Raw genomic sequence first — 25,300 nt, forward strand, 5'->3', positions numbered from 1 at the left:
CTGAAACTAGATGATCGTTGTGGTCCTCTTCAACCCAGGCCATCCTAGTCTAAGATTCTATGAATATACAGATCAAGAAAGAGAAAAACTTCCACAAACATGACAAAACAACTGAAATCTGAAAAAATACTAACCATTGGAAGAATGAAGCAAACTAAGCAAAGTATCCAGCAAATATCTAATGATAGTGCGCAATTGTTCTGTTGATGACATCTGAATCAACTCTTTTGGATCTGATTGTTCCTTCAGTGTTTTCCTGCTTGCACCTAAAGCTACTTTGAGCCTCTGAACAGCATGGTGAGCCAAATTGAGTTGAAGCTGTAGTTGAATGCAGTCCTGGTAAGCAGAAAATACTCTGCTATCTTCTTCTACTGCCTTGTCTGGCTTTCGTAAGAAGTACTGGGCGTTGTTAGCACTATTGAGTGGTGGTAGGTCAATACTCTGCAGAAGGATTTCTAGCCGATGACAGGCCAAATTGTACCTACAAGGAAACATTCCAGCACAATTCAATAGACATTAATAAGGGGCAGTACATCTGACAATCACCTTGCCAAAAGGTGACTTCTGGTCCATTCTGAATGCATTGTTACAACAGATATTAAAAAAAATAAACACAGTACACTCTATGTTAGTAGTATAGACATACTTGCTGTAACAACTTTAAAGTAAAGGTAGAGTTTTCTTTTATCTGAAGAATATCACAGGAAGAAAACAGACACAGTAGGATTATTCCAGTGTTTGAAGTTAAAATAACTAGTAAATGAGCATATTTTTTTCTAACCTGCATTGTATGTCCTCTTGCAACGCAACCATCATTGCTAAATGTTGGTCAATTTCTGGCTGATTTGCAGCTTCACCTTCTCCTCTGAGGGGATCATGCATTAATTTCAGCTCATTTTCAAAGGGCAAGATATACGTATGGCCATAATAAAATCCTAATGGAATTTTTGCTCTGGCATTTGTACTACCATATCGACCAATAACAGTGATCTGAAAGAGAACACAACAATATTGTAGCACAATTGTATCAGAACAGGCAAAATAAATCCAAAGTCAAGAGTTCATAAAACAGCATAAGTCAACTAAAGTTAGATCTGAAGAAGACTTAAGGGAAATTCACATACTAATGACGGTCAAGAGTTTAAAAGAGATGGTGTGCAGTACACCTCCTCCTACCTTCATAAATCTGCAAACTGGTGGTGGCAACAAGTCATGTAAAATCAGCGAGTGTGTGCTAATATCAGTAGCCACTACCAATCGCCTTCCATCTACTTCTTCTCCTAAGGTCCAGATGTCAATTGACAAAGAAGCCAAATCTCCACAAGTGGGTATCAATACATCTGTCAGCAATATAGGCCTTCCAAAATCTAAGGTCACAAATCTTCTTGCTCCTATGGGAAAAGCACAGGATTGCCTAGATAGAATACCAGTGCATGCTAATCAGTGAAGAGACGTTACTCCTCAAACAAAAAATTTTGTTTCTATATTGTTCAAAAAGGTGTATATTTGAGGTTCAACATAATGGCACAGATTCAAAATCTCTCAACCTGACTTGTACTCATTAAAAGAAAATCAGGAGTTCAACTTAATATATGCTTAATATATGCTAATATATGCATTACTTCATAAGTGATGCTCTGTATGAAGACCCAACATACATTATTCCCTCTGTGCATCTCCCAAAGATTTTTCAACTTGGTAAACATCACTGAATGCTGGGGCTTAAACTTCCAGAAAAAATGAAAATGCAAATTCTGATTTCTTTTCTTTAGAAAGACAAATAAGACTGCAGCTAAGCAACTGACTGAAGACCTTAGAAAATATTTAACCTGTTAGAAAACGTTTATTAGAACATCATTATTAGAATTTTGGTTTTACCTGAGTGCATTCGCTCTATAATAATTGATTGATGAGGTGGAGGTTGAAGAAAATGTGAAGCATGAGATATTGCAAGAGCAAGACCAGATCCAAGTGGATTCTGAAGAAGGAGAAAGCAAAATTATAACTAAACCATTAGTGTGCGCATTTATAATAATCTACATTTTATGAGAAACTCTAAGAAAAACCTCTTACAATTTAAAGACGTCCAAACATCTGCACTCCGTTTATATTCGAGCATGCAGCACCAAAATGTATTAACTACAAGGTTCTAACTATTAATAATTCATTATACTGTTAAACTAGCTCCAAATTAAAGAAATCATTTGAGGTATGTAACTGTAATTTGCGTTCATAAAGTCTTTTTTTTCATACAGTCTAAACTCAGTGATAATTTTCACATCTCATTTGAATAAACAGATACCTACTAGCACTCAAGTACAAATTAGATCCTGATATGACTAACATCATTTCATTTCTGCAAAAAGAAAACAAAAATAATTACCGTTCTAGATTTGCTTGCATTTTTGTTATGTGCAGCAAGGTTAACTGTTGGGGGATCAATGACTGAACCAGGGAAAAGCTGAGCAAGCTCTGCACTGATTACAGCAGAAACTGCCTCATTAGGTGGAGTCAGAGGAGGAGTCATGAACAGAGGAGTTGTTTTTGGTGTGGGCGGAATTACATCTGAAGGATGAATGAAGAACCCTGGGGCTGTTACTGGATTAGAAGGCACAGAGTTGTGAACGGGACCAACTGCTGATGCTGCTGCTGCTGCTGCTGCTGTTGTCTGATGTAATTTTGCTTCCAGCTTAGCTTTCTGTGGGGAAAATTAAAATAACATATGTAGCAGATTGCTGCTTGTGAATACAGGCATAGTACTGAACAACAAGCTCAGCTTTCATAAAAAGCTAGATTTAAGAAATTCACAACTTCCACATAAGCATATGAGCTATCTACTATAAGATGAAAAATGAAACTGTACTCAGTTTGACCTCCCTTGCTGAGGAACATGAGCAAATGAGTATTTAAATTTGAGTAATCAAAAAAAAAATTGAAAAAATCTAGAACTGAACAACAGAGCAGAGTCAACACAAACAGCATTCTGATAACGGCTTTATCACTGGTACCTCCCCACATCTGCAACAGTGCTTTTCATTTCAGTGGGCTTTCTTTATTTCACAGATTGATGTTCCTAGGTATTAAGATTTACTTTTGATAATAAATTCCCCACTCTCAAAATATACAAAAAACAAGTCTGAAGACCAAAACAACAGGAAGAAATTCACTATTTTGCTTAATGAGTGGGAATCCTCAGTCCAGAGCTGTTCCTTCCTTAAATGCACTAAGGAAAAAAGAAGGAAAAAAGAAAAAAAAAAAACAACAAAAAAAGGAAAAGTGACTAGCTCTGCAATTACTTTCCTCAGCTTCTGAAGTTTAGAGACAGCGTTAAAAAATAGCCAAATAGCCTCCAACCTGTTGCTGAAGCTTCAAAAGCTGCTGCTGTTTCTCTTGCAGCACCTGGAGCTGTTGCTCGGCTGAGGCCATTGCATGAGAGAGAGACTGCAAAGCTACCTGGGCTGCTGAACTCAGTGCTGTCGAGGCTTCCCCAACCGTTCCAGATGAGAGACCACCAACTGCTGGGGTAACCCCAAAAGTACTCACTGGCATGGAACAAACAAAAAACAAACAAACAAAAACAAAATCATGTATGTAGAACAGAAATGATAATAAACATCTTGAGCTCCTTAAAAATTATTAAGAGCAATGTAAAAACAAAGTAAGTTTTTTTTTACTGACTTCTTACAAAGCAACATGATGTTCAATTGCAAAGTATATGGCTTATAGACTGTGCACAGTGTACATGCAACATTTACATTATAGAAGATCTTCCTAAAGTCTTCAAATTTTTGCCACATTAGGCTGCAAAGCACACATGCAAATTTTTATGTTACGCTCACATACAGAAAATTCGAAATCTAGTTTGCTAAACTCTATGAATAACCTGATGTTGTCATTTAAAAAAAAAACATTTAAAAACCACAGAAATCAATTTGTGAAACAGCTGCTCACTAAGTCCAATTAAAAATCTCATACTGTAGAATTATGCTAAGTAGAAAAAATGAAAAATTGTATATACCAGTAAACGTACTTGCATCGTCCCTTTCTATTCTAGTTCCATCACTTGTTGAAACACATGTAAAGTGCAGAGGTTCAACTTCCAAAAGCCCAGTAAGGGAGGTAAAACTTCCTTCAGCAGCTGCACAGCTACTTATTTTCCCATTTCCTGAAAGAGAAGTAAGTATTTGCTCCATCATCTAATAATCTCTTGACAACAACACTGCAAGTTCCAAAGTGTTGAAAGTAACAGCTGAATTTAATGATTTTAATATTTTATAGCTTCATGTTATGGAACAAACACCATAACTCTATCACATCTGCAATACGTATAGATGGGAGCATATTTTAAAATGGATAATGCTGCCAAATTTGAACAGAGCATCTTAAGTGAAAATATCAAGTGCAAAAACATCATGTGCAAAAGCATAATGCAAAATTTAACTTCCTTAATTCCAGAAAAATCATATGCAGATGCTTTATTCTTTCTATCAGAAAGCTGCAGAAATACATTGATGTACCGGGAAAGAAAGACAGGAAAATAGCAGACTGACAAAGATCATACACTAAATTTGTATAAAATCAAGGCTTTTATTCAATATTTAAACATTATATGGTGTAGTATTGAGGGAGCATTGGAAAGACGGCACACAAAAGCAACTAAGAAAAGGAAAATAGTCACTATGATTGATGAAATATGTTTGCTATGAAAACAATTTCCAGAGAGGTAAACATATTTTTTCTCAGGACATTCCAAGGCCTAACATTTCCCCTTACAAAATGACCTGAGATGTAGAAACAAGAATATTTAAGGTATTTTTTAGTGTCTCTGAAATACCAACAACAAAATCTCATGAGATCTGTAATATTTAATGAAAGGGAATCATCTGGCAGCTTCCTGAGTTTTGAACAATCCACTTATGTTTCTCTGCCTTGGAGACTGCTCCAAGTCTGAATGAATAATAAATAGATACCTTGGACAAGCTGCCAAATTGAAATGACAAATGATTTCCTCGATGATTCTGACACAGTCAATGGTGTCAGCCTCTCTGCTTAATATCTAGCCTTCTCTTTGCTCTTTTACATGAACAAAAAAATACTTTTATCTTTCCTTACGGCCCACAGGAATTGTAGGAGATCTCATGAAACAAGAGAATCTCTTCAACTTCATTGCATACAACTACAAAACATACGGAAAGTATAAAATCCCAACTTACCTAAGGAAACCAGCACAGTAAACAGAATTACCAATTTGTCTGTAATAGATTACTGTTAAATATAAGTACCTGACAGAACATCAGACAAATCAATTTCATCGGATTGAACACCAATGCTGCTGTTGTATACATTTTTACAAGAGGAGCCACTTATTTCCAAATCAAAGAGAACTGGATCAAAAGGTGAACTATATAATCCATATCTGCAAACAGAGTAAGACAAATAGCAGTATTCAAACAATAAGAATTAACATCAATTTATTTAAAGAAAAAGGGCAAATATTACATGTAGAATTTGTTATATTTCAAACCACTCTCTTCAATCAACTGACATATCTCAAAACTTACCATTTGCTACTCTTTCGCTAAAATCACTTAAGAGATATATTCAAACAGCTTATAATTAAGGAACTGTTGCTATGTAGTTTTGGAGATTTAACACTGCCCTGGAAATACGACATATAATCATACTCAGATATGAAAACTAGAACTGTAAACCTAAAACAATCAGAGCAATATACATGTCTGCACACAGTGAATTAGACATTTATCTGAAGTCAATTAAAATTAAGTACTCTTTTCAGAAATATCAAAATAAATTCCAATTCAGCTTGTTCTTCCAGCTGAAGTCAGAAGAAAAAGGGAAATGCTACTAGGAATATCAATCAACACTTGCCAGTACTTTAAATATCTTAGGAGAATCAAATCTCATTGCTTCTTTCTCTGGCAGTACCATAGGGAATTAAGACAATCACTCAGGTAACAAGACGGACCCAAGCCAATCAGGCTTTTATATGTGAAGAAAAAAGAAAATAAAGTAGTAAAAAAAAAAAAAAAAAAAAAAAAAATCAGTAGTGTTTATACCAATATCTACAACAGAGAAGTGGTAAGAGGAGCAAAAAAATGTAAACTGGGCCAAATTATTAAGTAAGACTAGAAAAGCAGACTGGAAAAGCTCTATAACAGCAGCATGCTTCCATCATCATAATACAGCTTTGGAAACTGAACCACCAGAGATCTCCTTTAGATACAGCAGGTAAACCCAAAGTTAACAAAGACAATCAGTTCAACATCTAAAAGATGGAAAATTATAGCCATAAACTATACTGCTGTGTAATTTAGAATAAGCATGTGCATTACCAGTGAATTACTCCAGATGTTTACACTTAAAACGTGACATTCAGTAGTTATTCTTTAAACATATGGTCAGCTTGCAGAGTCTACAATTTTATGAAGCATTACGCAGAACAAAAACATTAAGTATTTTTTATTCCCTCCTATACTCAAAAGAGATGATGCTTTGTTAATCCTTACACTACATAGCTTAAATACTATTTAAGGATGGCACAACTTCAAACATCATTTACACACTGGCTGACCTGAAGCGTACTGTAAAATGCAGGACAGTAATTTAATTCACCTTTACCTTTGCAACCATTTCTCAGAGCTATATCATATTAGTCCTTGCTCAAATACTGCAAAACGGATTTTATTTTAAACAGCCAACAATTTTCAGAACATCACACAGTTTGCATTTTTGTCTTTACATTTACAACAACTACTGTTCTTAGTACCTTGTTTGTAGTAATGCTTCCATAGGTGTCAGGCGATCCTGTAGCTGTCGGGACACAGCAGTTAAGAGTGAAGCACAAGCTGTACTACATCCTGCCAAATCTTCATCCTTTACATAATTCAGCAATACAAAATACCAATACACCGATCCTGCATTAAAAATATAAAATAAAATTAATTCCAAGTGAAATGTCATGTGAATATTTCACTAAGAAGGTCTATTAAGAATATAATCAATGGAAGTGATAAATCATGACAACACAGAACAGCTCAAGTGGAAAGGAACCTCAAGGATCACTGATTTCCAACCTCATGTCACAGGCAGAGTTGCCAACTGCTAGGTCAAGTACTAGATCAGGCTGCTCAGGGCCCCAACCAACCTGCCCTTGAACAGCTCCAGGGACAGGGCACTCAACCTCTCTAGGCATTCTGCTCCAGCACCTCAACACACTCTCAGTTAAAAACTTGCCCCTGACATTTAATCTAAAGCTTCCCTCTTTTAGTTTAAAACTACTCCCCTTTGGCCTATCAGTACCTACCCGCGCAAAAGACTGTTTATAATCTCCCTTTAAATATTGGAAAGCTTTAATGAGGTCTCCCTACAGCGTTCTCTTCTCCAGACTGAACAAGCCAGCTCCTTCAGTCTGTTTTCATAAGAGAGGTGCTCCAGCCCTCTAATTACCTTTGTGGCCCTCCAATAAACAAACTAATGAATTACTGAATTCAAACTAGGAAGTATTCTCCCCTCATGCACAGATGTTTTTTGGGTGTTTTTTTTTTTTTGAAGGGTAGAGGAAGGAGGCAAGAGGAGTAACTAATGTAGAATCATTCTGCAATCATGCTTCCACAAATACTTCTCTTACTGGTTACTTTATAATGGAATAAACTAAGGCTCCAAAGAGAAAATTTTGCACATACTTCTTCCTTTACTTCTGCACCCTGCTTTTACTAAACACAACCAAAATGCTCTTGCCACTCCAAATTGCTAGGTTAAAGGTTCCAATTCCTCCTGAGTCAACTTTCATTCTAGATTCAGCTCTTACATTGCTTGGATTGCCAGACTCCTTGGAATGAATAAATTAGCCAATTTTTAAAAATAAGAGACAATGTTGACCATCACTTATGGCAAAAGATCCTGCGATTGCTGAGCATTTTCAAGAAGTCATGCAAAACTTACATGAGGTCTTTACTACCTCACCATTATAAGGAAGGTAATTTGCTTAAATTTCTACCATCCACCACTGGACCAGACCACACCAGGAAGCAGTCTGTACTAACAATTATAGAATTCCTACTCTACAAGACAGTCCAACAAAACATGACAAACAAAGGTACTATGTTTTTGCATGACAATAAACATTGTATACATACCACCTGTTGCAGCAGCAGGTAGAAGAGGCATATTGTCAAGTAAAGCTTTTAGGAGAACTGATCCAAAACCCTGCTGACTTGGGTCACACCTGCCATTGCTACAAAGAAACACACAGCCAGACACTTTAAGGTTTAACAAAGTAAAAAGGAAACACGAGATCTCCTCCAGAAGATGAAGTAGAAAACCGGATGTCCTTCACAGCCATTTCCTAACATACTTTTCCTCAACAGAAGATCTTCTAGATCAACTTGTTCATATATTTAAACAATAACCAAACCCTATCTACACAATTCAGATTGCATGCAGAACACCCAAATACATATTTACAAAAAGCATATCCACCTCAAATAAAACTGTACTCACCTGATGCACAGTGCAAGGAACCGTGCACATTTGTGAGCTATGCTCCGTCCAGCTTCAAAGAAACAAACACGTATGATGTCAGAGACACATCTGCGTGTTTTGGAAAGCAAACTGTCGCTTCCTTCCTTTGAGCTGCAAAAACAAGGTGCATGCCTTAGGTAAGCATACAAAACTGTTCCAATAGAGAAGACGTTGACAAACAGCTACACTAGTTTAGACACAAATTCTCTCTTACCTGCCAGGTCCATTTGAATACACTCCTGCTAGCCAACAAAGCGTGTCTAGCACAAGACTCTGAGCATGTTCGGTGGTCAGATCATCATCTGTCTTTTTGCAAAGAGTAGTGAGCAGCTTCTCATGGAACTCTGAAAACTGTAACATGGCACATCGCTGAACTCTGGGGAAAGGAGGAGATAAAAAAACCCAGTTATTCACTATGGTCACTCTCCTATTCTTCTAGTTTTGTAACTAGTCTTAAGAAAAAAAAAAAGATGCCTTCATGACAGTTAAAGCAGTACATGCACATATGACATCTTCCCTGGAAGTTTAGATGATAAGGGACATGGTTTAGTAGGAAATATTGGTGATACGTGAATGGTTGGACTAGATGATTTTGGACATTTTTTCCAACCTCTATAATTCCCAATTATTTCTATTTTCTGCTCAATTACTGTAGATTTAATAAACTTTATTCCCCCCCCTCCCCCCCCCCATATTAACTCATTTATTAAGTTGTAAACCTAAGCAAACTTTGATTGTCTACAACATTCTTCCACAACTACTTGCACGTATCTACTTCCAGCACACTAAAGAACCTGTTGCTAATTTATTCAGGATTCCCCTTACTTCATAGTTCTGACAAAAGCCATCACCAGAAAGCCATCACCAGAGGTTTTCTGGAAAATCAAAAACAATTTTGTGCTGCAAGATTAGTAATATCAACAGGCTTACAAGTCCATGGTCACCCTGAACCATTTTCAGAGCTGTTCTTTATTACCATATGCCTGTTCTTATGTTCAGAAGCATTTCACAGCATGAAACTTCACTTCCACTAGAAATTCATCTCTTTCATCCTGGAGGACTCCTAAAATTCTTTGGTGAACAGAAACCAGTCCTAAACAACACTACTGTTCGCCTTGTCAGTTTGATATGTAGCCTACTATACAATTAATTACATTTTAGATTGGTCTTCTAAAACATCACCCATGCTAGTTATTCACATGCTTCAGATTTCTTTGAATCCTTCACCATAAACACTGATGCAGACAATTCATTCTTTGTTCTGAATGCTTTATCTATATCTGACCATCAACTGGCCCTACAATCCAAGTGACAAGATTTCTGCTCCTGATGTTTAAAGAAAAATTATTACTATAGTATACTATATACACAATACTATCACTTAATTTTGCTCCTCATTCTTCAAATACATTTTGTTTTTGTTTATTTTAATGTAAACGCACATCCTGTCTGAGTCCTTCCATTATTTTCTTCAGATGGGATATCCACATTTTGAACAATACCTTTTTATTTCAAGTAATTTATCTTTTTGTTTAAGACAGAAGACAAGGGAATAGTTGTCCATCTTTCTTCATAAGCAGCTTGTACTGGCTTCATGCTCTTCAGCAGTTTTAACTGCTGGCTGAAGGCACTTAAGTTTTCTCAGGTGCCCCCTAAATCTTCTTTTCAACAAGCCTCAGTGAATGCTGTACTCTTTCTTTTTAACAAGCACCAGTGTGGAAGACTTCTTAACTTTCATTGCTCCTCCAAGGATGTTCCTCCAAATACTCAAGTGTTCTGCAGCTGCTGTTATCAAATGACTAAGTTTTGAAACAGATCCTTCATCCCAACTTAAGGGTTGTATTCTTTTCTTGCATTTTCATTGACCATCTTCCCCAATAAACACTCATCAATAGTGTCCAAAAATGTAATCTATATTATATCCTAATGAGATACTTCTCTAAACCACTTACAGCAAATGAAGTCATTTTGATTTCCTGGCCTTGCAGCCCCTTTGATTACATTACAGCCCTTTATACTTAGTGCCACTATTGTGGTGAGGCAGTTGGCAATACAGATTAAATACTATATCATTTATATAGCATTACATTTGTAGTACCAATCCACAGAGACTTTACCTTGCATTTGAGTAATAATTTGATAACCGAATTTGATTCTGTACATTTTGACACACATTTTGTGCTAAAATAAACAAGAAAACATATAGAAATAAAAAGGAGAAGATACCTCTTTAAATGTCTGACTAAATAATTTATCTAGATCATCAAGAAAAATTGCTATTATTTACCTTTCTCTTTACAAATAGGCCAAGTAATCACTCAGAACATAGCTACATGCATTAAGGATTGTATATGTTTTTCTTCTTACACAGCACAACGCCCTCGAAATAAAGGACTTACTGGACTTTTCATATAAAACGTATTTATGAAGTGACAACTTCAAACAGTGATTTGTGGTGTGATATTTCAAGGAAGTACTTCATGAAGGCTCTAACCAAAACCAATACTTCTTGTAATTATAAAACATCTACTAACCTTTCCTTTGAAATTGAAGTTTTTTTAAATCTTCGAATTGTTACAGAGACTTCCTGAAGTAAGTCACAACCTCTGAGATTATCTGATTTTCTTGAAGAGTTACCAGCTTCAATTTTGCTAGACGGTTTTTCCTGATGTTTAGAGAGGAGGAGAGAGGAATTTAAAGGATTTCAGGAATTGCATTGGTTTTGATGGTTACATCTATGTACTCTGTTCAGAACAAAGCGCATACAGCTAAGCAAAATCTCTCACTATAAGTACTGAAATATTTACAGCTTGTTAATAACAGCACAAGGAAAAGTCAAGATTTTTTAAGCTAAAAAAAGTATTTTGATGTATTGTACTAAAGTGGACTACTTATATGCAGAGCATCAAATTTAGCATTGTTTGTAGCTTATCATGTTTTAACCATTCTAATAAGAGGTACATCACATCATCAACCTTCCAACTGCAACAATCAAGAGTAAAACACTCACATATGAATCTTCACAAAAGGACAAAGTTGATCAGCTACTAAAAATCACTCATGAAAACAGAAGTTTCAGATTCAAAACGCTCATAATAGGAACTGAGCTTTCACAGAAGAAATAACTTTCAAGTAACAACTCTACAACTTTGATTCTTGAAAGCATTAATACAACATAAACTCTTAAAAAAAAGTTATTTATCATGGATCTTAATTCTCTTAAGAGCTGTTGTTGTTTTTTTTTCTGGTGATCTAAACCATACCAATTCTACAACTTTAACCCAGATGTCTTTTTCTTGGCTATTCAGTACCTTGCCTGCTGCAACTTTTGCCAATAATGAAGCAAGGGAATGGCCCTTGTTAGTCTGTGGTTTTAGAGACGGTATTCTAACAACTGGCCTAATGCCACCATTGCAGATTTCTTCTGTTCCTCTGTCATTCACTGCTTTAACATGAATTAAAAATGAACGGTACTTGCCACCGGCCATGCCTAGAAGTGAAGGAAAAAAAAGAAAGAAGCGGAAGAATACAAATAAGTCACAAGGGCAAGGTGTAACATCTTTCAGACATACAGCGTACACAAGCAGAGCTCAACTACATTAACTGGTATTTTAACATCACTACTTGCTACTGTGTTACATATAGCAAAATTTGTCAACGTGAAGATGAATTCAAACCAAAGTCTGATAACAAAAGTACAAGATGCAATTCGGACAGGCATACTTCATGTGAACAGCATAGTAAACCGTTTTACCTTTAACAAGCTTTGGACTTGTTAGTGTCAACATTCCAGCGTGTCCTGACAGATCAAGTCCAGTAGCCAACCATACTGGACCACAGAGGATGTCCTCCTTATGTTCCTCCAAAAATGGACACAACCTAAGACCTTAAAAAATATGAATAATACGGATCTGAACTACAAATCTTAAAGTCACAAAATCTGATCACTTGCAAGGGTTAAAAATACACTGTGTCAAAGAGATCACTAAACACACAAACTGGACATTGAAAAAATGATAGCTACTTTAGGTTCACTTGTAGCCATTCTCCAATAAAATCAACAGAGGTAACCGACAGTTTTCATATCACTTTCAGTTATATGAATAATACGACTGTGGAGAAGGACTTGGGAGTGCTGGTAGGTGAAAAGCTCAACATGAGCCAGCAATGTGTCCTTGAAGGTCAGAAAGCCAACCATACTCTGGGCTGCATCTAAAGAAGCGTGGCCAGCACATTAAAGGAGGTGATTCTCTCTATTCTTGTGAGTTCTGAGACCTCACATCAAATCTGGAGCCCAAACACAGAAAACAAATGGATCTGTTACAGCAGTTCCAGAGGAGGGCTGAAGAGGTGATCAGAGACAGCTAGAGCACCTCTCCTTTGAGAAAAGACTGCGAAAGTTGTGGTTATTCAGCCTACAGATTTGAAGGTTCTGGAAAGACCTTACAGCTACCTTTCAGTATTTAAAGGGGTCTTACAAGAGGCTCTTCATCAGAAAATGTAGAGACAGAACAAGAGGTAATGGTTTGAAGCCCCCCATCCCTGGAGGTGTTCGTGGCCAGGTTTGAGGGGGCTTTGGGCAATGATCCAGCAGGCAGCCACCCTGTCCACAGCAGGGTGGTCTTTCAGATTCCCTTCCAACCTAAACTGTTCTGTGATTCTATGACAGTATGTACACTGACCATCTTAGAACCACAAAATACACAACTAATGATGAACCAACACATTTTGAGCCACAACCCCCACTAGGTCTTATAAAAAAAAGTAAAAAAATCAATTTGACCAATTTATCTATCCCATAGCATACTGAAATCATCTTCCACTCATCTTTCTGACAGTTCATAAGCATGAAACAGCTTTTCTTTCCACCACATTTTCACTTTTTCTTTTAACTCTCCTTTGATTTCTCTTTCCCTACCCTGTGCAACATCTGTCTTGGAATCATGCCCTAGGTAACACTGATCACATAAAAGGTAAGGAAGACTGATGAACAGACCAACAAAAAGAATCTGAGTTCTCAGCCGGAATCACTCCAACTATTAATTTTTCCTGTTAGGAGTTAGTAGCTCTCCTAAGTCAGATCCAAGTTGATAGCTTAGTCTTTCTAGCACTTTTGGTGGAAGAGCACTGGTTAACAAAAATTATTTAAAAAAATTATATGACTATAAAAATAGGCAGATCAAGTCTGATAACGGCTGAAAGGTAACTGACTGGTTATGAACTCTTAACAAGCTGTTTATTATTTTTCCTAGTTTGCAGTTACCAATCTCTTAAAAAAGCTGAGAACTCAAAACAACTGTTTTAGAATTAGGTAAGGAAGCCATGTAAAATATTTCTGGAATACAGTAATCATTTAAGTTAGGAAAGTACTTAAATTCAAATAAGAACTCATCTGTTTTGAAACATGAAAAGCCTTCAGCACAATCAGTTTATTCATCTATTTTGACTTCTAACTCCTATAGTAAAACAGCAATGAGAAAGGCATCACTGAGCAGGACTAAGAAATGAAACTGTCTCAAATGGCTAAGTAATATTAATGGAGAAATTCCAGTATATAATCAAAACAGAAGTTTAAAAAGCAGACTTACATTTTAAACAAACTATAACAAGATAAATGAAACTTACACTGTGGTTCCTCTACATCCATATACTGCATTTCTTCACTGAATTCAACCAATCCTGGCTTTCCATTTCTCTCTGTTTCAACATTATGAGCTGGAGATAAAGGAAATGTGATCTGTCTATCTACTGCTGCTTCTGGAGAATAAAAAATAGTATAATTTATAAGCATTGCTTCAGACTCACAAAAAACAGAAGCAGTAGTTTTTATTGACAATGTATCAGCTTTCTACATTTTTTCATATTAAGATTGCAATTGCAGTAAATGTTATAAAATATTTCTTTGAATGACCATCCAAGTATCTCCTCCTAGCAATCAACTGAAGATTATTCCTAAGTAATTAGATTCCAGTACTGAAATTTTAATGAGCTAAAATAATTGTTTTTCACACTGAACATCAAGATATTATTTTGATAATACTTAAATACAGTTCTTTTTCCAATTAAATGGTTCTTACAAATCACAGATGAGAAGATATGTAAATTGTTTCAACTGTTGACCTCCAATATGAATAACATTGACAGCAATTTTGCTTTTGTTTAATGATTACAGGATTCAAGCAACACTGAATAAGAATTTGGTTCAAACTTGCTGTACCATCACTTTTTATGTGCACAAAATCAGAATTCTGAAACTGTTTATTAAGTTTGCTTTCCCAATTTACTTTCTAACATGTTAAGTGAAAAAAGTAGACATGATCCTGAGAAACAGAACAAAAATGAAATAAGTAGAAAATGAAAATATTTACATAATTTCAACCAAGTCTTCTAACATACCTCAGAGAGAACACTGATTTTGAGGAAAAAAAAGGTACCTCAAGTCCTTTCTTACCATTGACTTTTCCTAAGCCTGGAGCTTTATTTTTCAGTAAAGTCACTTGAATCTGTGGAATGTTCGTGATGTTTGAGTTCAAAACAAATTTGAAGTCCACATGTCCAACCATACAAGCTTTAGGGAGAACCAGCTCAAAGACATGTTCATCCCAGCTGTTGCTGTAAGAAAAAAAGGAAAACAAAGATGTATTAGTAAGATTCAGATCAAGTAAGGAACGTTATCTAATGCATTCTCCATTTATGCAAATGTTCCTTAAAAAAAATATATATATATTTCATGTTTGTTGATATACACGTTCATTTCTGAAGTAGAAGGATTTCAATCTGCAGTTGCCCAAAACTGATTTTGTGAAGAACAACTTAAAAGCCAACTGACTGGGGAGGAGGGCAGCAGAACAAGTGAATGACTGAATAAAAACAGTAGTGAAGATTGCACATTATCTTCATTACAGTACTGCTTCCATACTACTATAAATATCAGTTTCATTTCTAGCAAAAATACCCCAACGTGCTAAAAAAGGATTTTCCAATTGCTGAAGTGTATGAAAGCATGATAGTAACTGCTTTGCAATCTTGTAAGTTGGTCTTCTGCATTGTTAACTGTTGAACAGTGTTGCTTTTCAGTACTAGAACACCCACATCCAGGAAGCTCAAAATATTAGTTTCAAAACATATATATACATTTAATATACTTGGTAATTTTTACAGGGTGAGAAGTGCTCCTTATCACATGCACACTCAGAAGCCTGCGCTGAGTAAAATGGGTGCAGTTTTCTTTTAATGAGTCATATTTTCCTTTAAAAGCCAATTTTGTTTTATACTGAAATTATAAACTTAAGTAGTACTCCTCAAAGATCAGTTCCACAGCTTGATACAAAAGGGTTTGCAATACTGAAGAAAAGAACTTTTCAAAAAAAACTAATTGTGAGTGAATTGTCACATTATTTAAGTTAATTGCTCTTTCAGATCCATTTATCAGTAAACAATTTTTAAAAACAATGTAAGAGGTCTTTTCATTCAAAGAACACATAGTGTTCCTAAAATGAATCTACACATTAAGTTAAATCATCAGAAGACACTAATGAGCAAATTCTAAGGCAACAGATAGGTAAAGTAATCCAGTTTTTTTCTTCTGCAATAAGCCAGATTCGTCCTTCAAACTCATTTTGTATATTGTGGATGTTTAGAATTAACCACAGAATTTGAGAATGGCTTAATTTTCTCTTCAATGACTATTTAAGAAGTTAACCATCTGCCTTTTAAGGCATTTGTTTCCACCTCAGCAGTCCCAGATGCACTTGAGGTCTTTGATGAAGAAGAGAGAATTCAGGAGCTTTGCTGCAATGGCAGCAATTAACAGCCTGTCCAGGAAAAGCAGGGCTGCCAAACTAGCAAGTAGGTATAATGGCAGCACTATTCATGCTGCAGTAGAAAACTTCTAGGCCAAGAGGAAACTAGAAGTCAAGAAGCTTAAACAGCATTTGCAATTCAGACACAACACAGTACAAAGCACACCATTATACGCCTCTAGTTATTTACTGCTGATCTCACAGAAAACCAGTAACAGAATTTGGAAGTTCTCTCCTGCTTTCAAAAAAAAGCAGTACTGAAAATTATTTACTTTGTGAGGTGATGAAAGATGGACAGAAGAAAGCTTGTGGTTTTGATTTAAGAAGCAACAGTGAAAAATTTTCAGCTAACAAGTATAAATAGATAAATGAAATAATGAAAATGTATTCCACAACCCCGGGGAGAAGATTTAGCAAAAATAATACTAAAGACTTGTCAGAATCATTCATGCCTTTCCTGGGTCTTTTAGGATACTTAGCCCTATACAAAACAGAAGGTGTGGAGGTGGGTTTTTGTTTGTTTTTGGTATGTTTGGATATTGCTATAGACACTGTGCAAAACATGAAGTGAATGAGACATTCAAAGGAGCAAACCTTCAGAAACACTAAGTAATCTGTTCATTCAGTTGAAGCTAAAGTAACACACTGGCTGGTCTACAGTGGTCTGCTATAGACTGTATGTTGGAAAACACACAGTCATACCAAGTTAGAGCTGTGAATCGTTTACTCTATAATGGTTTTTTTTGAGACAGAAGTCAGTAGTAGATGCTCTAAAGGACCTTTTAAGTATCTAGCAGATATTCGTGGTATACCGGCCCTAAAAGAAGGCCCCATATTCATCTCCAGTACTGAAGAGATCTTACCTGTGGCTATGAATAGTCTAGTTATAGTATGAGTGAAAAACCTCCCCTTTCATCAGTTTCTGAACTCTCTGAAGTCCTTCTAATGTTACAGTATCTTTTTAAAAAAGAATATACAAGAAAGACTATGTTCTAAATGCAACTTTACCATCATTCTCACAGCTACAAAATACTTTCCAGCATCTCAATGTTCCATCTTTCACGACAACTGAACTTTGAGCTGCACATCCATTTCCAGAGATTGAACACTGAGAAGAACATGAATATCTAACTTTCCTTTTATTCCCTTATTTTTGAAGTATGTCTATGTAAGATGAATACATACAGTATCTCCTAAGTAAGTCAGAGAAGAAGCTTAGATATCACTGTTTAACAAAATACATAAGGAATTCATGTTCTTTTCAAAAAAGATTCAGTCAACGTCTAAGCTCAATTTTTCATTGATGACATTTATATGATAATTCATTGGTAAAACAGACTGCTTTTTTTGATTTTCCTTCTCATATAGTGTTTTAAAAATAACAATAACTGAAAAAGTTTGAAGTGTAACATAGTGAGCTTCCCTGAAATACATCTACAAAATTATTTCCTTCTAGCTATTTATTAGACACATGAATTACTGTATGAAATTGCATTACTCATCCATCTAACCCTGTAATCCTGCTTTTTTTGATAAGAACTGGCTTAAGACACAAGGAAGAGAGAAAAGAAACTTCACTTTATAAACCAACAAAATAATCCAGAAATGAGCAAGTTTCTCCCAGATAACTTTCAATTATGAACCTCGATTTTAAAAATCTATTTTTTATTCTACAAACAAATAGACTGCAATTTGTCTGAATGTCATTAACATCTGTTAAAGGTATATATTACTGAATAAAGCTTTCACCTTTATTTCTTTATGCTCCTATTTTACTTTGCAGCATGTATAAATCTTTTCCTGTAATTAAGTAAATGTTAATAAGCTAATGTTCCAATTAAGAGCTATCACTTCAATGTTTTGTTTTTCATAACTATTTGATAGCTTTTTACTTTTTCACCTGTTGCTGAAAACACTAGATAATTTACAGTTATTACTAGAAGTTATTTTCTAGGAAACCTCCTTTTCACTTGGCATAAACAGCATACTTCACTTATGCAAAGCAAAATCACAAGATAAAAACAGCTTTCAAAACCTCTTTTAACCACAGCTTATGAATATTTAAGTTAAAGCAAATTCAGCTCATGCTGGGTGTCAGCCCTGGAATGCCTGCAACCCTTACTTTCCAGGCCTCTTTTACCATCTCAAACACGTCATGAACCTATGCTACCTTTCACTTATTGATACATCTTTTTTCCCTCCACATATGACTTCCAGTCCCCCTAGTGTCCTTTGGCTTCTTTGTTTTCAGCCTATTGGTGTTTACATTCTGCATTAATATCAAAAACTTACACGTATAACAGCTGGAGCCAAAAGACCTTGCAGTACCTTATTCTACATTTTCATTTAAAAAAAAAAAAAAACACCAAAACACCACACTACACAACTTACAGCTATACTTTGTAACTCCCAAAAAATTCCAAGTGTAAAAAGAAGTAAATAAATAAAAATCCAGTTTACACAGATACTGTGCCAGCATACTTTCCATCAAAGAAAATTCTGCCTAAGTTTCAGCACAGTAAAGGTTCTCTGTTGGCTCAAGTAAATGTTTCACATATAAACCAATTTTATTTGACAGAAACATACATAAATCCATGTTCTATTTTCATATTTAAAAAACTACAAGAATTTGCATTAGGACAAGCCATTACGTTTATACTGGCACCTATTATTTGCAAACAATTTGAAAAAATGGCTAAGAATATGTGTGTGCAAAATTTTTTTTTAATAGAAAAAGAAGAATATCTAATTCTGACAAATATACTCATCTAATAAGATGTCACGGAATTAACTAGATCAGTTAATGCCCGTGACAGGGGGCAGTAGGCCCCTGCCTTCCCCACCCCCCGCCTGGGCCCACAAAATGGGAAGGTAGGGGGAAAAGGAAAAAACAGCGGCAACAAACTATGGAGGTAAACTTATTTTACTAACTATGATATCGGAATGCAAAATAATACAATATAATACAATCTAATTGGAATTGAGACTAATAAGTCAAACAAGATATGAGAGAGAGTTCCCGAGACCGAGTCAAACCTGAAAAAGCTTGGAACGGCTAGGAAAGCACCCTCCAGCACCCACTGCCAGGCAGTAAGAGACCGTCCCCCCGGAAGGGTCAGATCCCGTGACTTCCGTAATGTATAGGGATAGGTACGTAGAGTTAGAGCATTAACACTTTAATTCCAGTACATGATGTTTTGATGTGGAATATTGAAAATCAAATAAAAAAAAACCAAAACCATGACATTCCACCCCTTATTCTACATCGCTACATCATGCTTTATATATATATATATATATATACACATACATATACAAACAAACAAAATGATTACAAATGCATCACACGCACACGTCTATATACATATACATAGAATTACTGTCTGCACTCCCCCAGCATCAAGTTTCCTTGTGGTACACATTGAACATCCCCATTTTCCTGCATTACCCACCAAGTAGATCCAGGTCCTTGGGCAAAAACAGTACCGCGGAGAGGTTTGCCCTTTCCAGAAGCTGGAAGAACCCAAACTGCTTTTCCCAACATGCTCTTTACATGTACAACAGGGACCTTATCTCCCTCTACGGTATGTAGAGAGCTGGATTGGGTAGGACCATCACGATTGATAGATCCTCTGGTATTGACTAACCAGGTGGCTTCTGCCAAATGCTTCTCCCAGTGCTTAAATGTTCCGCCACCCATTGCTTTCAGCATTGTTTTTAACAACCCATTGTATCGTTCGATTTTACCAGAGGCTGGTGCATGGTAGGGAATATGGTAAATCCACTCAATGCCATGATCTTTGGCCCAAGTATTTACAAGAGAATTTTTGAAATGAGTCCCATTATCTGACTCAATTCTTTCTGGGGTGCCATGTCGCCACAGGACTTGTTTCTCAAGACCTAATATGGTGTTTCGGGCGGTAGCATGGGGTACTGCATATGTTTCAAGCCACCCAGTGGTCGCCTCTACCATGGTAAGCACATAACACTTACCACTGCGGGATCGTGGCAGGGTGATATAATCAACCTGCCATGCCTCCCCATATTTATACTTTTGCCATCGCCCTTCCTCCCAGAGTGGTTTCATCTTCTTGGCTTGTTTGATTATGGCGCATGTTTCACAGTCATGAATAACCTGTGCAATTGCATCCACAGTTAAGTCCACCCCTCGGTCTCTAGCCCACTTATATGTTGCATCTCTCCCCTGATGGCCCGAGGTCTCATGAGCCCACCGAGCTAGAAATAATTCACCCTTGTTCTGCCAGTCCAGGTCTATCTGAGCCACCTCAATTTTGGCAGCTCGGTCCACCTGGTGGTTATTTTGCTGTTCTTCAGTAGCCCGACTCTTGGGCACATGAGCATCTACATGGCGCACCTTTACAACCATATTCTTTATTCGGGCAGCAATGTCTTTCCACAGTTCAGCAGCCCAAATAGGTTTACCCCTTCTTTGCCAGTTATTTTGCTCCCACTGCTGTAACCACCCCCACAAAGCATTTGCCACCATCCATGAGTCAGTGTAAAGATAAAGCATTGGCCACCTCTCCCGTTCAGCCACATCCAAGGCCAGTTGGACAGCCTTTACCTCTGCAAATTGGCTTGATTCTCCTTTCCCTTCAGTGGCCTCTGCAACTTGTCGTGTGGGGCTCCACACAGCAGATTTCCATCTGCGATGCTTTCCCACAATACGACATGATCCATCAGTGAACAGGGCATACTTTCTTTCATTTTCTGGTAATTCATTGTATGGTGGGGCCTCTTTAGCTTGTGATACTTCTTCTGCTGGTGATGTTCCAAACTTTTTACCTTCAGGCCAGTCCATGATCACCTCTAGGATTCCTGGACGGCTGAGGTTCCCCATCCGCGCTCGTTGCGTAATTAACGCAATCCACTTACTCCAAGTGGCATCAGTTGCGTGATGGGTGGGGGGAACCTTTCCTTTAAACATCCAGTTCAACACTGGTAGTCGAGGTGCCAGAAGGAGCTGTGTTTCAGTACCGACCACTTCAGAAGCAGCCCGAACCCCCTCATAAGCAGCTAAGATCTCCTTCTCAGTTGGAGTGTAGCCCTCTTCCGATCCCTTGTAGGCCCGACTCCAGAATCCCAGGGGTCGGCCTTGGGTCTCTCCTGAGGCTCTCTGCCACAAACTCCAAGTGGGACCTTTCTCTCCAGCAGCAGTGTAGAGGATGTTCTTTATATCCTGCCCTGTCCGTACTGGCCCTAAGGCCACGGCACGGGCTATCTCCTGTTTAATCTGTTCAAAAGCCTGCTGCTGCTCAGGGCCCCATGTAAACTCATTCTTCATTCGCGTCACATGATAAAGGGGGCTTACAATGAAGCTATAGTTTGGAACATGCATTCTCCAAAAGCCCACTACACCTAAAAAAGATTGTGTCTCTTTCTTACTAGTGGGTGGAGACATAGCGGTGATTTTGTTGATCACATCTGTCGGGATGTAACGACGGCCATCTTGCCACTTTATACCTAGGAACTGAATCTCCTGAGCAGGTCCTTTCACTTTGCTCCGCTTAACAGCAAAACCAGCACGCAGAAGAATCTGGATTATTCGCTCCCCTTTTGTGAAGACTTCTTCTGCTGTATCGCCCCACACAACGATATCATCAATGTACTGCAAGTGCTCAGGAGCACTGCCCTGTTCTAATGCAGTTTGGATCAACCCGTGGCAAATGGTTGGGCTGTGTTTCCACCCCTGGGGCAAACGGTTCCAAGTATACTGAACACCCCTCCAGGTGAAAGCAAACTGTGGCCTACATTCTTTGGCCAAAGGAATGGAGAAAAAGGCATTAGCAATGTCAATGGTGGCATACCATTTGGCTGCTTTTGATTCCAGTTCATACTGGAGTTCTAACATGTCCGGCACAGCAGCACTCAGTGGGGGTGTGACCTCATTCAGGCCACGATAGTCCACCGTCAGCCTCCATTCTCCGCTGGCTTTACGCACTGGCCATATGGGACTATTAAAAGGCGAGTGAGTTTTGCTGATCACTCCCTGACTCTCTAGTTGACGAATCAACTTATGAATGGGGAGCAAGGAATCCCTGTTGGTGCGGTACTGCCGTCTGTGCACCGTTTTTGTAGCAATTGGTACCTGTTGCTCTTTTACCTGTAGCAGTCCCACAACAGGCGGATCTTCTGACAGGCCAGGCAAAACAGACAGCTGCTTAATGTTGTTTGTGTCTACAGCAGCTATTCCAAAGGCCCATCGATACCCCTTAGGATCCTTGAAATGCCCCCTTCTGAGGTAATCAATACCAAGTATACATGGAGCCCCTGGACCAGTCACAATAGGATGCTTTTGCCAGTTCCTACCAGTGAGGCTTATCTCGGCCTCCAACACAGTCAATTCTTGAGAGCCCCCAGTCACTCCAGAAATATGGATTGATTCTGTCCCTTCATAAGTTGAGGGCATCAGAGTGCACTGTGCACCGGTATCCACCAATGCCTTATATTTTAGTGGTTCTGATGTGCCAGGCCATCGGATCCACACAGTCCAATAAACTCTATTATCCCTTTCCCCCCCCTGACTGAGGGCAGGGCCCCTCTATTCATTACCTGTGGTAACCGGAGCAACTGCACTGGCGGTTGATCTGCTTTGTAATTCTCTCACCCGTGCTCGTAGTACATGAGTAGCTTGGTCATGCCACTTCCTCATGTCTTCTCCATGGTCACGTAAGTAACGCCACAAGGCAAGTCGCGATGTAGGATTCCTTCCTGGAGCTGGAGAGCGTTTGCCTCTAACAGCTGAGATTTTTGATTTTGCACCTGAGAAGGAGGGTTCATCGTCTTTAGTTAGTTGGATCCACACTTGTTCCATCATCTCCTTCATCTCCTTCAGTAGACTCTTTTGACTATTCTGATCTTCATCAAGCGTTTCTGATACTTCTACAGGTTTGTCACGATTCATCAGTGAAGACATTTGCTCTCGCATTTCATTCAGTTGCTCCGTCATTTGTGAGATGGCGGCGATGGCGGCGCGAGTTGGGGGTAGCTGTTGTTCATAGCTTTGGAGCATAAGAATCAATTCATAAACTAAGGGGCTTCTCTGTTGGTCCTGGTATCTGTCCGATGCTGCCAATAGTGCAGAGGCGTATCTGGCTGGTGCTGTTGATGTGAGTTGCTGCCACATTTCACGCGTTGTTCTCACTCTCTCAGGGTCATGGCCTTGTGGGTCGTTAAAAACACAGTTTGGGTCATACAACATTTCCACCACGGCTATTTCCCTCAAATACTGGATACCCTGTTCAATTGTATCCCACCTTTTTGTCATAGGCTTCAAGCCGCTTTTGAAGGGGTACCTTTCCTTCACGGCTGTTAATACTCGTTCCCAGAGGGAGGCAGCCCCATCCAGACATCGACTAATTCCTCTGTCAATAGCTGGATCTCTGGCAATGGCTCCTAGTTGGCGGGCTTCATTACCATCTAGAGACAAGCTACTGGCCCCGTCGTCCCAACAGCGAACTAACCAGGAAACGATAGTTTCATTTGGGCGCCGTGTAAATTCCTTTCTTGAGCCTTGGATTTCAGTCATCTTCAGAGGCCGACGAGTAGTAATAGAAACTTCCTCTTCATCACTCTCTTCTGCATGTCTCTTAGTTTTTCCTTTTGCCTTTCTTGATGTTGATGGTTTCGAGGAGGGCCCCTCACCTGGATCTTCCTCCACCTCCTCCTCCTCTTCTTCTTTTTTCCGTTCTAGACGTGAGGACACTCGTTTCCATTTCTTGCCCTCCACAGGGGCAACTGATATTGTTACTGGTGTCTCCTGTAATTGATCATACTTGACTTCCCCTTTGGCTTGAACCTCAGCTCGGAAACTCTCTCTCTCCAAAACAGTATTATATAGGGCACGGTAAGCACAAGCCAAACCCCAAATAAGTTGTACCTCCTTAGATTTACCTAAGCCGCACTGCCCCTGTCTCAGATACTGGCTAAGTTTCTGGGGATGCCACAGATGCTCAAGAGTGAAATCCCATGACATTGTGGGTCCCCATTCTTCTAAGATTTCTCCTAAATCTCTCCATATTCCCTGCCAGTCAGTATTCTCTGGATTTGGAGGAGACTCCTTCTGCTTAATCATAGTCCTTATAGTCCTGTATAGAAATAGATTCAGGAAGACTGATATGAACAGGGCTGCTACGCCCGTTACGTTCACAAGCATTTGAGTTAACTCAGCATTGGAAAAATGTTTGATAAACCAAAAGGAAAACTTGGAAACTGATTTGAACACCGTGTGGTTTGTAAAATCAGCTATTCCATTTGGGATGTAGTTGCTTGTGAAATTAGCCATTCCATCCGGGATGCAAGAGTCAAAATTCATATTAAACATTGCATATAGGTACCAAGATAGGTACCATACAGGCGTCTCCATCAGTGCCTTTATGTAGTTATATACATACACCATTCCACAACAAGTAAAGATGACATTGATGATTCGCCAGTAGGTCGCGAGAAACACCATAGCTTTTAATCCCTTACTCAGCGTTTCCACGAAAAAGAGTGGGTTCATCGCTGGTTTCTGCTCAAAAAGGGTTAATGAATTGAAACTAACAAGAGGGGGGGGGAAGGAAAAAAAAGGCACTACTCAGACTAAGCAGTGCTCAAAGTTTATAGATATCCCAGAATACTGGCAGTACGCCTGGTCTTTCAAGGTCAAGTTTTCTAGCACAAAAACCTGAACTACTGATAATGCTCCCTAACGAAGCTGCTCTCTAAGAGCAGAGAGCGAGATTCGTTCTAAGAGCCAAAAAGCAAAAACCAAAAAGCAAAAGGCAGCTATGCCCGCATTCTCCACCAAAAATCTGTCACGGAATTAACTAGATCAGTTAATGCCCGTGACAGGGGGCAGTAGGCCCCTGCCTTCCCCACCCCCCGCCTGGGCCCACAAAATGGGAAGGTAGGGGGAAAAGGAAAAAACAGCGGCAACAAACTATGGAGGTAAA

At 38.3% G+C, this 25,300-nt stretch overlaps 2 protein-coding genes across 11 annotated transcripts in view; both read right to left on the minus strand.

The window, feature by feature from the left end:
• The window catches only part of BIRC6 (baculoviral IAP repeat containing 6), a 177,033-nt gene that overhangs the window by 118,140 nt on the left and 33,593 nt on the right, over positions 1 to 25,300 (minus strand). For 3 of the 10 annotated variants that reach the window (XM_090135249.1, XM_090135243.1, XM_031593330.2), the window contains exons 13-29: positions 14,993 to 15,153; positions 14,167 to 14,298; positions 12,296 to 12,427; positions 11,853 to 12,031; positions 11,076 to 11,206; positions 8,756 to 8,917; positions 8,521 to 8,652; positions 8,157 to 8,254; positions 6,788 to 6,935; positions 5,283 to 5,416; positions 4,019 to 4,165; positions 3,355 to 3,542; positions 2,384 to 2,698; positions 1,879 to 1,978; positions 1,177 to 1,391; positions 782 to 990; positions 135 to 481 (exon numbers count right to left, since the gene is read on the minus strand). In XM_090135249.1, the coding sequence (XP_089991375.1) occupies positions 135 to 481; positions 782 to 990; positions 1,177 to 1,391; positions 1,879 to 1,978; positions 2,384 to 2,698; positions 3,355 to 3,542; positions 4,019 to 4,165; positions 5,283 to 5,416; positions 6,788 to 6,935; positions 8,157 to 8,254; positions 8,521 to 8,652; positions 8,756 to 8,917; positions 11,076 to 11,206; positions 11,853 to 12,031; positions 12,296 to 12,427; positions 14,167 to 14,298; positions 14,993 to 15,153 (2,930 nt within the window). The remainder of the gene's footprint in view (positions 1 to 134; positions 482 to 781; positions 991 to 1,176; positions 1,392 to 1,878; positions 1,979 to 2,383; positions 2,699 to 3,354; positions 3,543 to 4,018; positions 4,166 to 5,282; positions 5,417 to 6,787; positions 6,936 to 8,156; positions 8,255 to 8,520; positions 8,653 to 8,755; positions 8,918 to 11,075; positions 11,207 to 11,852; positions 12,032 to 12,295; positions 12,428 to 14,166; positions 14,299 to 14,992; positions 15,154 to 25,300) is intronic. The other 7 variants (XM_090135247.1, XM_090135252.1, XM_090135246.1 and 4 more) reach the window with 4 other exon arrangements.
• LOC149918939 (uncharacterized) lies at positions 22,906 to 24,931 on the minus strand. Its single transcript, XM_090135263.1, has one exon. The coding sequence runs from the start codon at positions 24,865 to 24,867 to the stop codon at positions 22,906 to 22,908; it is 1,962 nt and encodes a 653-aa protein (XP_089991389.1). The 5' UTR covers positions 24,868 to 24,931.

This window comes from Phasianus colchicus, chromosome 2 (genome assembly GCF_987193195.1).
Source record: "Phasianus colchicus chromosome 2, bPhaCol1.hap1.1, whole genome shotgun sequence".
Lineage (NCBI taxonomy): Eukaryota > Metazoa > Chordata > Aves > Galliformes > Phasianidae > Phasianus > Phasianus colchicus.